Source organism: Mucor velutinosus (assembly GCF_035048745.1).
Source record: "Mucor velutinosus strain NIH1002 chromosome Unknown tig00001564, whole genome shotgun sequence".
Lineage (NCBI taxonomy): Eukaryota > Fungi > Mucoromycota > Mucoromycetes > Mucorales > Mucoraceae > Mucor > Mucor velutinosus.
The window spans coordinates 4,086,968-4,103,594 of NW_027041906.1; the positions used below are offsets into that span (position 1 = coordinate 4,086,968).

A 16,627-nucleotide genomic window follows, 5' to 3' on the forward strand; every position below is an offset into this window, starting at 1 on the left:
AAACTCAGTTTACTTTATTTTTTTTCTGCTCAATATTGGACAGATTTGATCTTTTTTCGACTTGACAGAACTGTTTTATGAGATTCGACTATATAAATGGTGTTGATCACCCGATGCTTCCTAATACACTCTTGGAGTGTTTTTCAAGGCGCTTCCAATGGTACCAAGTAAAATGAATGTTTTTGATGAACCTATTGAGCAATTTCGAAAAATCTGAAATAAGGTTTTTGGCCAAAATGTCAAAATTTTGCATATGAAGACCTGATAAAAGTGGTTTCAGAAGTTGCTTTGGATCGAGAGAAACATTTTGATTTGATATATACCATAGTACAAGTCTTCATTTTCAAGGTGAAGAATGCGATTGTTTGATTTTTGATGAAAAGCATGAGGGGTACCTCATGGTTCTTGGTTGATTTTTGACGATATTTTTTAGGCCCTCAAAAAGTTGAGCAAAGGTGTCAGAAAGTTACTACTACTCAAGTGCAATTGTTTGGCGCCATTCTGATGGCTCAAAAAGGTCTACATGCCAAGATATGAAGGCTTGAAAGCTGTCAAATTTGGTTATATATTGCTTTATAGAGTTTATTTACACAGCATGAATTACATCTTTGGTAGCTGATATCTTCTAAAAGAGTAATACTACAGCCTGTGTAATTTCTAATTCGAATAGGCGGCGTATTGGTTTTGGTAAAGCTAATTCATGCAAATTTTAACATGTTGTGTTATTGGTAAGCTTATTAATAATGAAAATGAGAAGCCAAATTTACTGCTTGGTTACTTTGGTTTTGCATGTTTGCTTCAATATGGTAAGGTATATGCTACCACATATTGCCTGGAAATCACAAATCATTCAATCCATATCCAAATAGTAGGCAAGAAATCACTTAAATTAGATGCGTTATGTTCTTGGGAGACCGGCTTATAATCTCTGGTTGGCTACGACGACCCTTTTGTGTTCAAGTTTTCTAGTATACGTTATGAAAGGAAAGGACTAGATGAAGACTATCTATTGCGTCTAGAATGTCCAGCGTGCCTTACAGCCGCCACCACCTCAATAATAAACTGTATCACTGCGCTGTGATACAGCAATATAACAGTGCCACTCAGCCTAATGTTTGAAGCTAAATATTGGGATGTAGCAATATGCTCTAAATCTGAATTACTGTATACAATATCTTTACGTCTTTGCATCATAACAAAAATGAGCCTATTGATAAGCAAATGTATGAAACATAACCAAATTTGACAGCTTTCAAGCCTTCATATCTTGGCATGTAGACCTTTTTGAGCCATCAGAATGGCGCCAAACAATTGCACTTGAGTAGTAGTAACTTTCTGACACCTTTGCTCAACTTTTTGAGGGCCTAAAAAATATCGTCAAAAATCGACCAAGAACCATGAGGTACCCCTCATGCTTTTCATCAAAAATCAAACAATCGCATTCTTCATCTTGAAAATGAAGACTTGTACTATGGTATATATCAAATCAAAATGTTTCTCTCGATCCAAAGCAACTTCTGAAACCACTTTTATCAGGTCTTCATATGCAAAATTTTGACATTTTGGCCAAAAACCTTATTTCATATTTTTTGGAATTACTCAATAAGCTCATTAAAAACATTCATTTTACTTGGTACCATTGGAAGCGCCTTGAAAAGCACTCCAAGAGTGTATTAGGAAGCATCGGGTGATCAACACCATTTATATAGTCGAATCTCATAAAACAGTTCTGTCAAGTCGAAAAAAGATCAAATCTGTCCAATATTGAGCAGAAAAAAAATAAAGTAAACTGAGTTTGAATCGATTTTGGCGGCGGGCGGCACTGCTATTGACTGACCCAAATGCCTTTTCTAATGGTGACAATGATGATGGCAATGATGATTGCGATTCTGATCAAACGGGGATCATGGAGCTGAAGAAACTATCGCTTAGTCCGAATATTTTTCTTTGCTTTTGTGGGAGTTTCCCCCTATAAAGGTGTCTTTTGCAATGACAATCTCTCAAAAAAGTCGCTGTAGATCTTACACAAGTCCTGTATACTACTGTATAAAATTAGCTGAAATATAGGTGGTCCATATCATATCCGCTTAGGAATGGTAGGCAAATCGGAAAGCAGAGAAAATAATACATGATCAATTTATTGTGAATCAACTTACATGGACAAATGCCTTTTGGAAAGGGAAATCATCAGGGTACAGCGATAAATCAAGTCTTCGTTCTCCAATGCAGCGCAATGCCTTCTTTTGTCTCGATCTTATCAGGGCTCCATCAAGATGACTGTAGGATCTGATGTTGATCGTCCCATCCCAGTGCTGTTTCAAACCAACGAAACTGGCATTCGCTTAATCGTTATTGAGGCATTGACATGTGAAATTCTGAAGGATAAATTTTTTCTTCCATTTGAAAATACGATCGAAAAACTCTAATTCCCCACGCTACATGGATATCAGCTAAATGTTATGGTTACCCAATGAAAACGGTATTGTTGGAATATGGAAATATTTAATGATCTAGGCAAATGTGTATCCATGTTGAAGTAAGTGTTTCCAGATATCAAATTTGACATTGGGCAACCTTTGATCAGTGTCGTACACCATGAAGCCCTGGCAGTCGTTGTACTCGAGTAATTTCAGTGTGCCTCTCTCCGTTGCAATGAATGGGAAACATGGGATCATTTTAATTTCTTAGCGTCCCAAAAAAAAAAAAAAAAATTGACAGCCATCTCTGGTATGACTCACACACTCATCCCACAATGATGGTGTTTTGATGTGGCATTGTATCCATCGTTATTATCTATTATGGGAACTGCTTCAGCATCAAACATCTTACATACTATTTGACTATCTTTAGCCAGCAACATTTACAGGATGCTCTAGCAAGAGATCAATTGGTTTCTAGAAAGATTCAGTAACCAAGAACCTTGCAAATCGATACTCGTTTGGAAAAAGTCACCCGGGAATTGAATCGCACATGGGACTATGTTTAAAGATTTTTTTTTTCCTCTTCTTTTTCTTCTCTTTTCATAGACAACAAAATAGCAACATTTGGATAGCAAAATCATAAGCTTGAACCCTCGTTGTTCTTTTTTATACACACATCTACTTGCAAATCACAACCACAGCGCACGCAAATCACAACACACACACACCACAAACGCATACATACCCCTTCTTCTTTCAAAATGTCTGATAACGCTATCAAAATCTTTACTGGTAACTCACACCCTGAACTCGCTAAGCTTGTTGCTAAGCGTATTGGTATTGACTTGGCCAAGGCTGTTGTGATGAAGTATTCCAACCAAGAAACTTCTGTTACTGTTGGTGAATCTGTTCGTGATGAGGATGTCTTTATCATCCAATCTGGTTGTGGTGAAATCAATGACAATTTAATGGAACTCTTGATCTTGATCAATGCTTGTAAAACTGCTTCTGCTCGTAGAATCACTGCCGTTATCCCCTGTTTCCCTTATGCTCGTCAAGACAAGAAGGACAAGAGCCGTGCTCCCATCACTGCTAAATTAACCGCCAATATGTTGACCGTTGCTGGTGCCAACCATGTCATTACTATGGATCTTCATGCTTCTCAAATCCAAGGCTTTTTCAACATTCCTGTAGACAATTTATATTGTGAGCCCTCCATGATCAAATACATTCGTACCAAGATTCCTGACTGGACAAATGCCATTATTGTTTCTCCCGATGCTGGTGGTGCTAAGCGTGCTACCTCTATTGCTGATCGCCTTGAATTGGATTTCGCTTTGATTCACAAGGAACGTAAGAGAGCCAACGAAGTCTCTCGCATGGTGTTGGTAGGTGATGTACAAAATAAGATTGCCATCTTGGTGGATGATATGGCCGATACTTGTGGTACTTTGGGCTTGGCTGCAAAGACATTGATGGAAAATGGTGCTGTCAAAGTGTACGCTATCGTTGCCCATGGTATCCTTTCTGGAAAGGCCATCAAGGTCATTAATGACTCTGTTATCGAGAAGCTTGTTGTTACCAACACAATCCCTCACCAAGATAAGATGGTAAGTTGATGATGAGTATAGCTAACGGAAGTAGGGTTTACTGATGCTGTTGTCATGATGATAGGATATTTGCCCCAAGCTTGATGTCATTGATATCTCACCTACTCTTGCTGAAGCCATTCGTAGAACTCACAATGGTGAATCAGTTTCTTACCTTTTCTCTCATGCTCCCGAGTAAAAAGAAAGAGAGAAGAAGAAAAAAGTTAGCATACAATTACTACACATCCCTTTTTGATTTTATATTTTCGCATATCTTTATAATTCTCAAATTTTATTACATAAAACTTGTTGATCTTTTTTTTTTTAATATAGAATGAATTGGCTGTCTTGTCTGTTTGTCTTTTGCTAGAGTTTGCAACGGACAAAGGTTTTTCTATGTATTGCAATGTTGTTTTGAGCACCTTGGTCTTGAAATTTCGAGTTGAGTGCTTGTGAATCTATGATTACCCATTGTATCCGCGCCTTGGGCCTTATATTTCTAATTGCTTTTAATTATCAGGCCATGCACTTTATAGCTTTCCGTCTCAAGGGGCTGCTGTTTTAGACTAATACCGCCTTTCAAAACGTTGTGCGTAAAGACAATGATGAATTCAGACTAAAAATGTTGTATTTTTAATGATAAGACATCCCTGAGATCACAAAAGGTGCTTTACAATTGAAATTAATTGTTATCAGATTTGCAGATCGCAATGTTGAGACCTAATGCCAATGGCATTTGTATTGTTGGGGGGAGCAGCATAGTTTCAATCTTAAACATACAACAAGGCATTTTTTTTTTGGTGTCAACAGTGTCCAAATGCTGTGATCTCACATAGGCATCACTCTGTAACTTTTTATTTGCATAAAATACAGCAAACGATACAAATCGGCGACCTATTTTGCTGCGTCTGTATACTTCAAGGCTTTAAACGAATGATTGTTGTTTGAGACACTATTATGGCAATTGTGCACCCAAATCTATTTCTTATCCCTTCCATCTTGCTTCTTCCAATAGTAGTATTCAGTCATGGGCTCTTTTTGATACCAAAAATCCTTTCGATCCCAAGCGACGCCAGAGTAATCATACGGTCTGTCAATATCATATTGGGTACAACATTAAGATTAAACTTTGGGGGACACGTTTCAAAGAGAGATGAGCGCATTACCTGGGTCTAGAGAAGGTGAGGGTTTCTACGGGCTTGATAGTGCTAGGATCTACTCTTGGATTCCAGAAAGGCGGGTTTGATTTAGTGTCGTCTGGCATGTTGGGTGAAGAAAAAGAAAAGAGGAGCAAGAGAGGACTAAAAATACGCAAAGAAAGAGGGAAAGATTGAAGACATCTGATCATGCATCACCCAAATGAAGAAAGGCAAAGAAGAGGCATGTCGTAATTAAAACTTTATCTATATACATTTACAGGGTAACAACATCTACTAATTCGAAGGTACCAAGAATCCAACCAAGCATTTATCCATTAAATAATCAATATTCACCCAAGAATGAGTCAGCACTATATAACGTCATGTCAATAGCACTCTTTTGTGATGCCCTGAAAGCAACTTACTGAATAGCTTTGTACCATCTCTCCCTGCGCAACGCATCAAATCCTTCACTCCGCCTGGATGGAACTTGAGATAGGGTGTCAAATTGTACACTTTCCCTTGGATAGCTGTCCAAGCATCCTCAGGTGTTCTATGCTCTCTAATTTGTTCTAATGTGTATCTACCAATCTGTGGAACTCCCTACTAACTGGTTGAGAACCATGCGGGAAGAGTTGTTCTAAACTGATACTTACTCGAAGATCCTTTCCAGAGCTTGTCAGCTTGGCCCAATCTAAAGGTGAATGGCCAGGCTCTAATCTGACTTTTTCTCGATTACGAGGCTGTTTCGTAGCTGCTGCAACAAGTCGTTGAGGGCCATCTCGAGAGGGAAATTCTGGGACATTCAATGTCTGGTCTATTTCGATGCTAGCTGTGAATACAAGGCAAATTTGGCATGGCGGCTCATGCCCCTACCTGATGGGTCTGTGATATTTAATGTGGGTGTATTGACCATTTGAGTATCTTGTAAAGGTTAATGTAAGTGAAGAAGAAAAAAGAATTGCACTGTGCTTGGAATAGAAAAATATATTGAGGGATTGAATCAAGTCGAATCAATTGATGAATGACTAAGCAAGCGATATAACTGGATAAGCAAATGGCTCTCTAAAAATTGCTCTGATCAGAAGCCTAATTCCAAATCTTGAAGGTCTTCCTAGTGGCTGCTTCTGGCGGTTGGCCTACATTTGTGATGCATGCTTCCAATATCAGATAAAGCGTCAAATAGACTGACATATAACGCCCTTGTCACAACGATACACAAGAAAAAAGGACACAGAATAATTCACAAGCTTAATCATAAACAGATGACTTTATATACACACGCAGAAAGGATGATTTCTGTTTAGGAAAATAGAGAATGTATCAATGAAATCATGAAGAAATTGTATTCCAATCAATAGAGACTTTATCTGTCAAACCCAGGCACAATTCCAGATGCGTGGAATTGGGTCTTCTGATGACATTACGGATAGCTTGATCTAGCGGGTAAAATTTCTCAGAATCGGATATAACGATACGTTTTCCAGGAGGAGGTGAACCTGTCATGTCTATCTCTGCTAGTAAATCACGAAACGTGAATGAATCTGTGATGGCTAGATTGCGAAAATAATAAGGAGAGGGGACCTCACTGGATGTAGATAGAGGACGCAAAGATACCGTTTCGATTACCATGGGAGGGGGGGCAACGGCTTCTTCAGGTCGAGGGCTTGTCATGATTGTGTCATGAGGATATACCTGAGCTTGAGACGGTGGCTGTTGCTGATTCGACTGGGCCTGTTGCTGTTGTTGCTGTTGTTGAGCATGCAAAGAAGATGAGGATGTGGGTAAAGGATCAATCGGCTCATGATGGTTACGAGTTTGAAGAGGGGGTAATTGGGAAGGGAAATTATCAACTAGTTGAGGTGTCTGTACATGGACATGTTGTTGCGGTACATGTATAATTTGCTGTTGCTGATGATGTTGTTGTTGTTGCTGTTGCTGTTGCTGTTGCTGTTGTTGTTGTTGAACATGCTGTTGAAAACCTTGAGGCATGGCAGGTACATTTGAAGTAGAGGTACTAGGGGTAAATGAGTGTTGTTGGAGAAAGTTGTTCATACGAGAGGAGCTAGTAAAAAGAGGTGTTGATACACTGTGATGAGGCCTCTGTTGGTGCGGCTGCTGTTGTGGTTGTTGAGGTTGAGACTCCATCTTGGGTGATTTAGTAGCATGCTTGAATGTTCTTTTTCTTTTCATTGAAGTAGAGTGTGACAATCTCGTGAAATCGGGTACATCGTGCATGCGTAACATTTGAGGCTGATGCTGTTGTTGATGAGATGGTGCAGGTGGTGGTGGATAGTGATGGTGGTATTGACTTGAAGAACTGATTTCTCTCACTTTGGCAGCTAGGCCACCTGAGCCGATAGACTGATTTAATGGATATGGATTCATGTATGGCGAAGGCTGGATATGATCGTTTGCTGCTGAATCGGCTGGAGAAGGAGGAGCAGCATGAATCATGTCCCTGTTCCGTTCATGTCGCTTCTTTGCTCTGTAAAGCGTACTGGAATGTGCTTTACAGAGTGACACTTCAGACAACTCTCTCAGACCGATCACTCGATCATTCTCATCTTTGTACATGGTGTGTGCATTTTCGTTGATCCAATTTATTGAGAATTCGAAATCGTCTGGATCATTGCGATGCAATTTCTTTGCCCTCGAATCCAATCCCCCTTCAGGCAAGTTTTTGCCTCTTCTTGGCTGAACTTCTGGACATGTACAATCGACCCCATAATACTATAAAGAGACCAACAAAAAATCACAAAAATGATCAAAAAAGGAAGTTGTCTACTTTTGCAATAAACCCAACTTACTTTTGAACAAGTGAAACACACGCTGCATACGACACAAGCATTCTACACATTTTGACAGATTTTTTTTTTAGTCATACTCTTTTTTTTTTTTTTTTTTTTTGCGCTGTGGACATTTTTACTTTTCGTATACGCAAATATCTCGCATTGTAGTTGTGGATGGTATCTGAGTGTTGCTGGTGCTGTTGTTGAGGATGATGCGATGGCGGCGGTTGAGATGTCGATGGTTGAGGCGAGTTTTGAATGGGCAATTCAGCTATTACTTGAGCGAACTGAAATAAATTATTCTCGGACATTGCCAGTTATATTTTGAAAAAAAAAAAAAAAAAAAAAAAAAAAAAAAAAAAAAGAAATAGATCGCCTTCTTTCCAAAATGTCAATCTTTACTGCTAACAAAAAGCCGAGGGGTTTGTTAAAAGAAGAGAGAGAAAAAGTAGAGAGAAGAGAAAGAAAGTAATGGAAGAGAGAGAGAGAGAGAGAGGAAGAGAGAAAAGGACTATCAAAATAAAGAAAAATTTAACAGGGACCAACATTTTTTTAGTATTTTGAGTTCTAGTTGTATGCAAGTGTGCACATCACACACACACAAGAAAAATTATACAACAAAAATGTTGGCTCCATTCGGTGCTTTGAAAAAAAAAATGCTACGATTTATGATTAATGTTTCACTAAAGAGATTTATTTTCGATGTTCCAAACCAAGTGAGCGATCGCCACTGTGTCTAATGTGCGATCCTTGACAACCACATCAATTTTGACTTCTTTGGTATCTTCATCAGGGATGGTGAAATCAGTGGAAGCCGTCAGCAATCCTCTTGCCTTCTTAATAAACTATACATTAAAGCAAGTAAAGGGTAGTGGTGATTTAATATTATAAATAGATATTACCCCTCCCAAAAAGAGATATCTCGACATTACCTCTAGCTCCAACGACACCAGCGTAATTTCATCCTTGTCGTCTTTCAAACTGCTCAATAAGCCCAATTCACCAACAGATTCTGCAAACGTAGCAAGTGCCGTAGCATGAATACTATTAAGAAATGTGAATATCACTTTTTTGCATTTCCACCCCGAACATCAGATGCTCATACCTTTTGAATGGATTACGGTTGCTGTGTCTATCCTACATATGTGATTTGTGAACATTTGATAATCTTAACTTTTTTTTTTTCTGATCACATCATTTCTTTTCTTACCCGCATAAAACCAGTACAGAATCCACGAGAAAAGGTTGAAATTCTCATGTCTACAAAAGTATCCTGATAAGCAAGGCCATGCTTTATCGCTCAGTTGATACCGTGTTTATCCTACCTATAGATCCAGAATAGGGATTGATATTTCCCAGCAGAAATGCAAATATCTTGGGTCGAAAAATCTTGATGAGTGGTTTGTTCAGTTTTTCCCAGACTACGAGAGGTCGACGAGAATGACGAAGGGTCCAGACAAGATAGATGACCGATAAAATGGTTGCTGCAATAACCCCTACAGTAAAGCGTGTAAATACTGTCCACTCAAGCTCAAGCGCCACTTTGGTGAGTCGAATAGTTGCTTGCACATGCTCTGAAAATGCGTCTGCTAACAAGGAAGATGTCGCTATTTGAGTATCACTCATGTTGTTTTCCAAGCAAAAATGTTAGAGAGTGCGAGGAGAGAAAAAAAAAAGGTTTGAAGTAAATAAGCAGAATCCTGAAGTTGGCGTCCATATGCTATTCATAGTGGCTTTTTTTTCTCTTGTACTCTTTGAGCAACCTAAGCTTTCCTCACGTGCCTTGAATTGGCATTGCCCATGCAACCTTCTTTTGTCATATGCTTCCAGACACTATTTTCTCTGCAGTCGTCCTATTCATCATAAACCAATAACGGCCGATTACAACCCCTCAGGAGTGCACGATCTTCTCTTTTTAAATGAAATAGTATCTGGATTGAGTGTGCTTACAGTTTGAAGCAGCTATAAATGAGGAAAACAGTATTTATTAAAGCATCTACTACTGTTTCGAGTATGGTGTTCCTTGCTCATCACCACTCAACTCAACAAAAGCAGCCAAAATGAATAGCACCCATATAAAAACACGTGTTTTTCCAATAGAAAATATCAATATGCGTTACAGAGGCTTTTGAAGTATCTCGCAAGTGGGTGGTTCGCATGTAATTTGAGTGAATATTATGTTGCCAGGCTTAACACTGCAAAGTATATACGAAAACTTGAATCGCGAGTATAATAAATCAGTAAAGCAGTCTCTTGAAAAAAGCCAGATTGAGCACATTATTACCTTGAAGACTCAAGCATCCGCTAATGCAGCACCGCTGCCGTCCCGTTTCTCGTTTCTGTTGCAGAAAGAGGTGGTCTTGGAGATAATGCCAGTGTTGGATTGACTGGGTTTTGGGTTGAATACAGGCAATGGCTGCCTGAATAAGAGAGTGGAAAGCCCAGAGACAGCGATGGCCAAAGCAGATGTCCTGTCTCTACCTTGAATGGCTCTGTAATTGAGAACGGACACACAGGCAGGATTTAAGCACAGGAATGCACCATGAATGGATCTCGTCTTGGTCTTACCATCCTTTGCTTTGATGGTTTGTGTGGGATAAGAGGTGGGACCAAAGCAGTACATGCACGTCTGGGATGTCTTGTGTTCGTTGGTAGTATGCACAGTGGCGACAGTTGAATGTAAGCGAGGCTTCCATTTTCCACCATACTTCAAATGACCCTTCAAACGAGAGCCGACACAAAGACCACGATCTCTAATGAACATTGTAAGTGACGTTTGGGGACGAACACCAGCACAAAAAGATCTTTCACGTGAAGCGAAACAAGAACGGAAACGCATGTCAATGTGTTCAATCTTGTTAGAGAGAGTATTCTGCTACTTTGAGTGATAGAACGCTCGCAATGCTTGGCCATTGCTTCTGTGTGCATCAAGATTTGACATGACATCCTCTATCTCTTTGGCTCTGAACACACTGGATCTCGGCAATTGTTGCTGAATCTCTTGAACCCTCTTTCCTTCTTCTGTTGTTTTCTTGTCTTTCAAAGTGATCTTTCGCCTCATGAATTGGCCAGAACCAAAGTCGATATCTTCAGCACGCATCTTGTATGACTCTGGCAGAGGTTCAAATATTGCTGTCTGACCACGGCCATTAGCAGTAGCGCCGGCGTCGCCATCATCACCATTGAGATCTCCATCGCATTTAACACTGCCATCACGAATTTCATCTTTGTCAATAGCATCGTTCGTAATAACTTGATCAACGCCATTGCCATCGTTACCAGCAGCAGTACCAGTACTGTCAGTCAAATTGCCTTCATCAGCACCGAGATGGGTGAGAGGGGAGAATCTATTACCACTACAAGCTAAGAGCTACGAGGACTTCATTGAGAGCATCAATGTATATACCACCAATTGCAAGTCCATAACATAGTCAGATACATCATGCAATACAGTATTTAGCTTCTGCAAAAATGACTCGACGAGGTCGGAAGGCAAGCCCTTTCGTAAAAGGCTCTTGAAAGACACGGTACAAGTGCGGTATTCTACATTGTCTGGGGGAGCTTCAACCATGGATATATCAGAGGGATTATGCGAGATTGAAGACATTGCTGCATGTAAAGGGGCGCCAGACACAGAAGACATGTCGGATGCCATGTCCATGCCAGAGAGGTCACGGCGAAGGAACGCTACAGAGTCAGAAGGAGCAATAACCGGTGTAGCTGGGATGGATGCACTTTCACCAGTGGATGTAGACGTAGAGGCCTGAGGCTGTAAAGATACTACAATAGCATCGAAATGATCCTTGACGTACTCAAGTTTTATGCGGCATTTATAAACCACGATCTCCATATTCTGATGGTAGAATCGTTATACCATTAGCTGCTGATGCTCTTAAGATGGCGCATAATGCTGGTTATGCGCAAATACAGGACTTGTGTAAGATCTACAGCGCTTTTTTTGAAATATTGTCATTGCAAAAGACGCCTTTATGAGGTAAAACTCCCCGAAAAAGTCTTCAAGCAAAACAATTGTTCATTCAGCTTCATTGTCCCCATTTAATCAGCATCACAATCGTCATTTACATCATCAGAAAGGCATTTGGGTAAGCCAGTAACAGCGCCGCCGCCAAAATCAATTCAAACACAGTTTATCTTTTTCTATTCAAGATTGGACAAATTTCGTCTATTTTGGACTTGACAGAACAATTTTGTGAAGTTCGACTATATAAACTGTAATAATCATCCGATGCTTCCTAATACATTCTTGGAGTACTTTTCAAGACGCTTCCAATAGTGCCAAGTAAAATAGATGTGTTGATTGAACTTATTGAGCAATTCCAAAAAATATGAAATGAGATTTTAGGCCAAAATGTCAAAATTTTGCATATGAAAACCTCATAAAAGTGGTTTCAGAAGTTGCTTTGGATCGAGAGAAACATTTTGATTTGATATATACCATAGTACAAGTCTTCATTTTCAAGGTGAAGAATGCGATTGTTTGATTTTTGATGAAAAGCATGAGGGGTACCTCATGGTTTTTGGTCGATTTTTGACGATATTTTTTAGGTCCTCAAAAAGTTGAGCAAAGGTGTCAGAAAGTTATTACTACTCAAGTGCAATTGTTTGGCGCCATTCCGATGGCTCAGAAAGGTCTACATGTCAAGATATGAAGGCCTGAAAGCTGTCAAATTTGGTTATGTATTGCTTTATAGCTTTTATTTACACGGCATAAAGCGCATCCTTGGTAGCTGAAATCTTCCGGAGAAAGGGCATTTCTGCGGCCTGTGCAATTTCTAGTTCAGATAGAAAGAATATTGATTTTGGTACAGCTAATTCATGCAAATTCTGATGCGTTATGTTGTTGATAAGTCTATTAATAATGGAAATGAAATCCTGAATCTGCTGCTTGAATACTATGGTTTTGCACCTTCGTTTCGCTGAGGTAAAACCCCCTTATAGGTCAACGTTACCAAATGTTGAATTAGATACCAAGTCTCCCTCCCCAGTGCCAGCTTCGCCAGTGGTTTTTTCGAACCTTGTACAGTACTCAGTGCTTTAAGTTTTTTACGTCTCTGATCTCTGATTGGCCATTCCGACGTCTTCTTTATATAGTTTTCTGGTAAATATATTAGAGATGATGATGGTTGACAGATGTCAGACGTTATGCTCGCAAAATTCAAGGCATGCAAGTATATAACGAGCGGTGTTTAAATTGAACCTTTTTGCATTTGGTTTTGTTTTGTTCCATCTCGACATTTCTAGAAAAAATATAATCTTTGAAGAATTTTTTCGACATAAATCCTTATCATAATATATGCAACAAAGCACGCTCTATCCTATAGCAGTTTTTATTTTGAATTCTAATGCAAAAAGAAAGACTAATCTTTCAAAAACTACTATTTCACATTTTGCCCAAAAAGTCAATTTTTTGCTAGTGCAACCTGAATGGAGACACTGCTACACGAAAAATGCAAGTTTTACGGTCATTTTGTACTAGCTTATGTTGTAGTAAATTGCTTCATTTTCCAGGCGAAAAATGCGATTAAGCAAATTTTGAAGATTTCAATGAGGTATACCTCATGAAAAAAGGGGTGAAAATCAACGATTTGCAAAAGTTGCAAAAGTGGTTCAGAAAGCATCTTCTGATCGAGAGTAACCCATTCGTGCCCTTCACTGCGCAAGGCGAAGCTTACAACAGAAGATATCGACACTCAAATGTGCTTATTTTCATCAACATTAGTAATTTTATGAGGTTAGACAATATGTATACACTCGCATTATATAGTACCACCGAGGCAAATGTTTTGAGGTATAATCTGATGCTGTAGATGATGATTAGCAGCTGGTTTCGCATTCATAGTAGTAGCTCTAGTTGTGGTGATACCATTGAAGAAGAAACTTCTGCTAGATACTCTACTAAATGGTGACAGAGGAGAAACCTCTGACTGCGCAAGCATAGACTTGTGTGAGCTGTTTAATACAGTGGTGTAGACTTAGAATACGCTGTGAGATGTACTATTTTGTGCTATAGCCCTTTACATTTTGAACTTCTGGAAATCAAATGTGGAATGCCATCAACCTCAACTTAGATCGGGGTGCACACGCTGACATTTTTAACGGCAATCAATGAAGCCCCATTTATAAACGCTTATGTCTGTAGCAATATGTGGAGCTCCCTTGGTCGTCTTATTGGATCTTGGCACCAAATTTGCTGATGAGTGCACTACAGGTACATCACCTTATGGAATTTGTATGCAAAGGCAAAAGACATCGTTAATGAGGCTTTACTGCGGGACTTAGTAAGCTATTATATATTTCTTAATGAAGCTTTAAAAAAAAAAAAAAACTTGAATTGAGAGCCATAATACAATTGTATCCAAGTAACGGATCAAGGGCGTATGTTTCATCCTGATGATGCAGAATTCAATGGCAAATTTCATAGAAGGATGCCTGCCATTGTTTTGAGATATGCTAATGTCAAAACAACACATATTGGATAAGCATATGTAATATATTTAAAGCAAAGTATATTTAGCTCTTGCTGCGGATAATAGTCTCTGGTTGCTAATTTCTTGTGCATCGAAGCAACAGATACAAGCAGAATGATGAGCTGAGTCTCAATTAGTCATCATGGTTCTACCTATATTACATGACATTTTTGATTTTTTTTTCTTCATTTCTTCTCTCTTTATCTCTCGTTTCACTCTTTTCCATTTCACTCGTCTTTCTGTTAATTTCACCATGGGTAACACTGATAAAAGCACTGAACAAGAAAACGCATTAGAGGAATTCAGAAATGCCTGGCGTCAAGAAGTCAAGGAAAAGCATAGCCATGAAAAGCATCCTGACGAGCCTTCATCTTCCAACAAGGAGAAAGACACCTCACACCACGTTAAGGGCGAGGAAGAGGTTATTGCTAACTTAATTGAACAGACAGAGGCATTGACAACTACAGAGGGAGCAGTACCTGTCACTGCAATGGACCACTATGTCGTAGCTGTGGACAACGAAAGGCAAGGAAAGTTGGGCAAAGGTAAGCAGTGTGTGGAGAGGGTGTTTAGCTTGTATCATGGCTAATGTAATGCATCATGCAGCACTGGAGGGTTATCGCCGTGCCTTCAAATTGGATCCTGATATTCAGTATGCTTATCAGAAGCATTATCAAAAGGAAATTCTCCCAAAGATACAAGCTAATCAGGATAAACCCAAAGAGCATACAGAAGACTTCAAGCACATTGTCCCTCTGGGGAAAGAGTACACAGCTCCATCGGCTACCAGAAGAGATCCTTTGGCTGATCTGATAGATCAATTTTTGAACGAAGAAAACTTATCCTATATACCAAAGGTAGACTACAAACCAGTGGCAATTGCCAAGTTACCGAGTAAGTAAAGGAGATTAGAGAAAAGAGCATCAACTCAATTGCAATACGAATTATAGGTGAAATCATGTTGCACATGTTGCGAATTTTGGTATTACACTCAGTGTCAGCAATGCCCTACTTTGCACTTGCCTGCAAAAAGTTCTTTCTATTGAGTAGAGATCCTTCCATCTGGCAATATGCTTGCATTCGAGTATTCAGAGAACCAGGAATGACCTTGGAGCAATCAAAGAGATTTCAAACAAACTATGTGCAAAAGTACAATGGACATTGGATGCGTATGTTTATTGATAGACCACGCATTCGATACGATGGTGTCTACATTTCAACATGTAACTATGTTCGACCTGGCGCTTCTGATACTGGATGGGATAAACCAATTCATTTTGTCACTTACTATCGATACCTTCGCTTTTTCCCCAACGGCAAAGTGCTAAAGCATGTCACCACAAATGAACCGCAGCAGGTAGTCAAGTTACTTCAGCCTGATTACAACAAAAAGCAGTGCTTCCATGGTAGATTTTTACTAGATGATGAAAACCATATCAATGTTGTGATGAAGGACAAGAATCTGCCTAGAGAAATCTTCAACATGAGACTCAAGATCAAAACAACGCATCGGGGGAGACACAACAAGTTGATTTGGGATAAATACACCAGCAAATGTGTGGAGCCTCACCGAGAAGATTCCCAGTACGATTTAAAACTGCTGAAGTCCTTCTTCTTTAGCCCCGTTAAAAGCTATAAAGTGCACTATCCAGACGAACTCGAGGATATAACAACTTTAAACGATGATAGTATGATGCTCATGATGTAGATTTCAATAAAACCATTTTGTCAAATCACAATCAACAGGGTCAAATATATAGGTGCAACAACATTGACATCCATCACAGACACCTGCTTTCAGATGGATTTCAGAAATTTTTTCATTTAGTTTTGGTTAAAAAATGTAAATAAGCTATCAGACCTGTAGCTCCTTCCTTGTCATGTCCTTGGAATAAAGACAGACGAGATCATCAACTGACAAAAACTGCTCAGAGAGCAGTGATTGGCACACTTCACTCAAAAGAAGGTCTACTAAAAATCATCGACTAGCTTTGGGATTGTATCTAGTTTAGAAAACGTAGAATTGAAACATACTGCATACAGATCCTGTAGAGTACGGTCACTAAAGAAACAGAATCATTGCTTACTTTTGCTTTCTTTATATACTTTTTTTTTTTTAGAAGAAATTTTCGATTGTGACTCTAAGAGTGACAATCTAATTTGCATGGGATGTGGTGAAGACCATAGCAGATCAGGCCA

At 39.2% G+C, this 16,627-nt stretch overlaps 8 protein-coding genes across 8 annotated transcripts; 2 read left to right on the forward strand and 6 right to left on the reverse strand.

Moving 5' to 3' along the window:
* Positions 1-3,181: 3,181 nt before the first annotated feature.
* Positions 3,182-4,208, forward strand: ATC70_011639 (uncharacterized protein; the record flags this gene model as incomplete). The annotated part of the gene is made up of 2 exons (XM_064830826.1): positions 3,182-4,030; positions 4,095-4,208. 2 exons carry the CDS (start codon positions 3,182-3,184, stop codon positions 4,206-4,208), a joined length of 963 nt encoding a protein of 320 aa, XP_064683328.1.
* Positions 4,209-4,987: 779 nt separating this feature from the next.
* ATC70_011640 (uncharacterized protein) lies at positions 4,988-5,273 on the reverse strand (the record flags this gene model as incomplete). The annotated part of the gene is made up of 2 exons (XM_064830827.1): positions 4,988-5,099; positions 5,176-5,273. 2 exons carry the CDS (start codon positions 5,271-5,273, stop codon positions 4,988-4,990), a joined length of 210 nt encoding a protein of 69 aa, XP_064683329.1.
* A 169-nt stretch (positions 5,274-5,442) lies between these two features.
* On the reverse strand, positions 5,443-6,064 carry ATC70_011641 (uncharacterized protein; the record flags this gene model as incomplete). Its single annotated transcript, XM_064830828.1, has 4 exons — positions 5,443-5,519; positions 5,574-5,751; positions 5,805-5,965; positions 6,025-6,064. The coding sequence occupies 4 exons, from the start codon at positions 6,062-6,064 to the stop codon at positions 5,443-5,445; spliced, it is 456 nt and encodes a 151-aa protein (XP_064683330.1).
* Positions 6,065-6,480: 416 nt separating this feature from the next.
* On the reverse strand, positions 6,481-8,251 carry ATC70_011642 (uncharacterized protein; the record flags this gene model as incomplete). The annotated part of the gene is made up of 3 exons (XM_064830829.1): positions 6,481-7,881; positions 7,959-8,000; positions 8,078-8,251. The coding sequence occupies 3 exons, from the start codon at positions 8,249-8,251 to the stop codon at positions 6,481-6,483; spliced, it is 1,617 nt and encodes a 538-aa protein (XP_064683331.1).
* Positions 8,252-8,623: 372 nt separating this feature from the next.
* ATC70_011643 (uncharacterized protein) lies at positions 8,624-9,566 on the reverse strand (the record flags this gene model as incomplete). Its single annotated transcript, XM_064830830.1, has 5 exons — positions 8,624-8,785; positions 8,873-8,984; positions 9,046-9,077; positions 9,151-9,200; positions 9,266-9,566. 5 exons carry the CDS (start codon positions 9,564-9,566, stop codon positions 8,624-8,626), a joined length of 657 nt encoding a protein of 218 aa, XP_064683332.1.
* A 667-nt stretch (positions 9,567-10,233) lies between these two features.
* On the reverse strand, positions 10,234-10,704 carry ATC70_011644 (uncharacterized protein; the record flags this gene model as incomplete). The annotated part of the gene is made up of 1 exon (XM_064830831.1): positions 10,234-10,704. One exon carries the CDS (start codon positions 10,702-10,704, stop codon positions 10,234-10,236), a length of 471 nt encoding a protein of 156 aa, XP_064683333.1.
* Positions 10,705-10,815: 111 nt separating this feature from the next.
* On the reverse strand, positions 10,816-11,790 carry ATC70_011645 (uncharacterized protein; the record flags this gene model as incomplete). The annotated part of the gene is made up of 2 exons (XM_064830832.1): positions 10,816-11,310; positions 11,380-11,790. The coding sequence occupies 2 exons, from the start codon at positions 11,788-11,790 to the stop codon at positions 10,816-10,818; spliced, it is 906 nt and encodes a 301-aa protein (XP_064683334.1).
* Positions 11,791-14,681: 2,891 nt separating this feature from the next.
* Positions 14,682-16,136, forward strand: ATC70_011646 (uncharacterized protein; the record flags this gene model as incomplete). Its single annotated transcript, XM_064830833.1, has 3 exons — positions 14,682-14,973; positions 15,035-15,322; positions 15,379-16,136. The coding sequence occupies 3 exons, from the start codon at positions 14,682-14,684 to the stop codon at positions 16,134-16,136; spliced, it is 1,338 nt and encodes a 445-aa protein (XP_064683335.1).
* Positions 16,137-16,627: the final 491 nt, after the last annotated feature.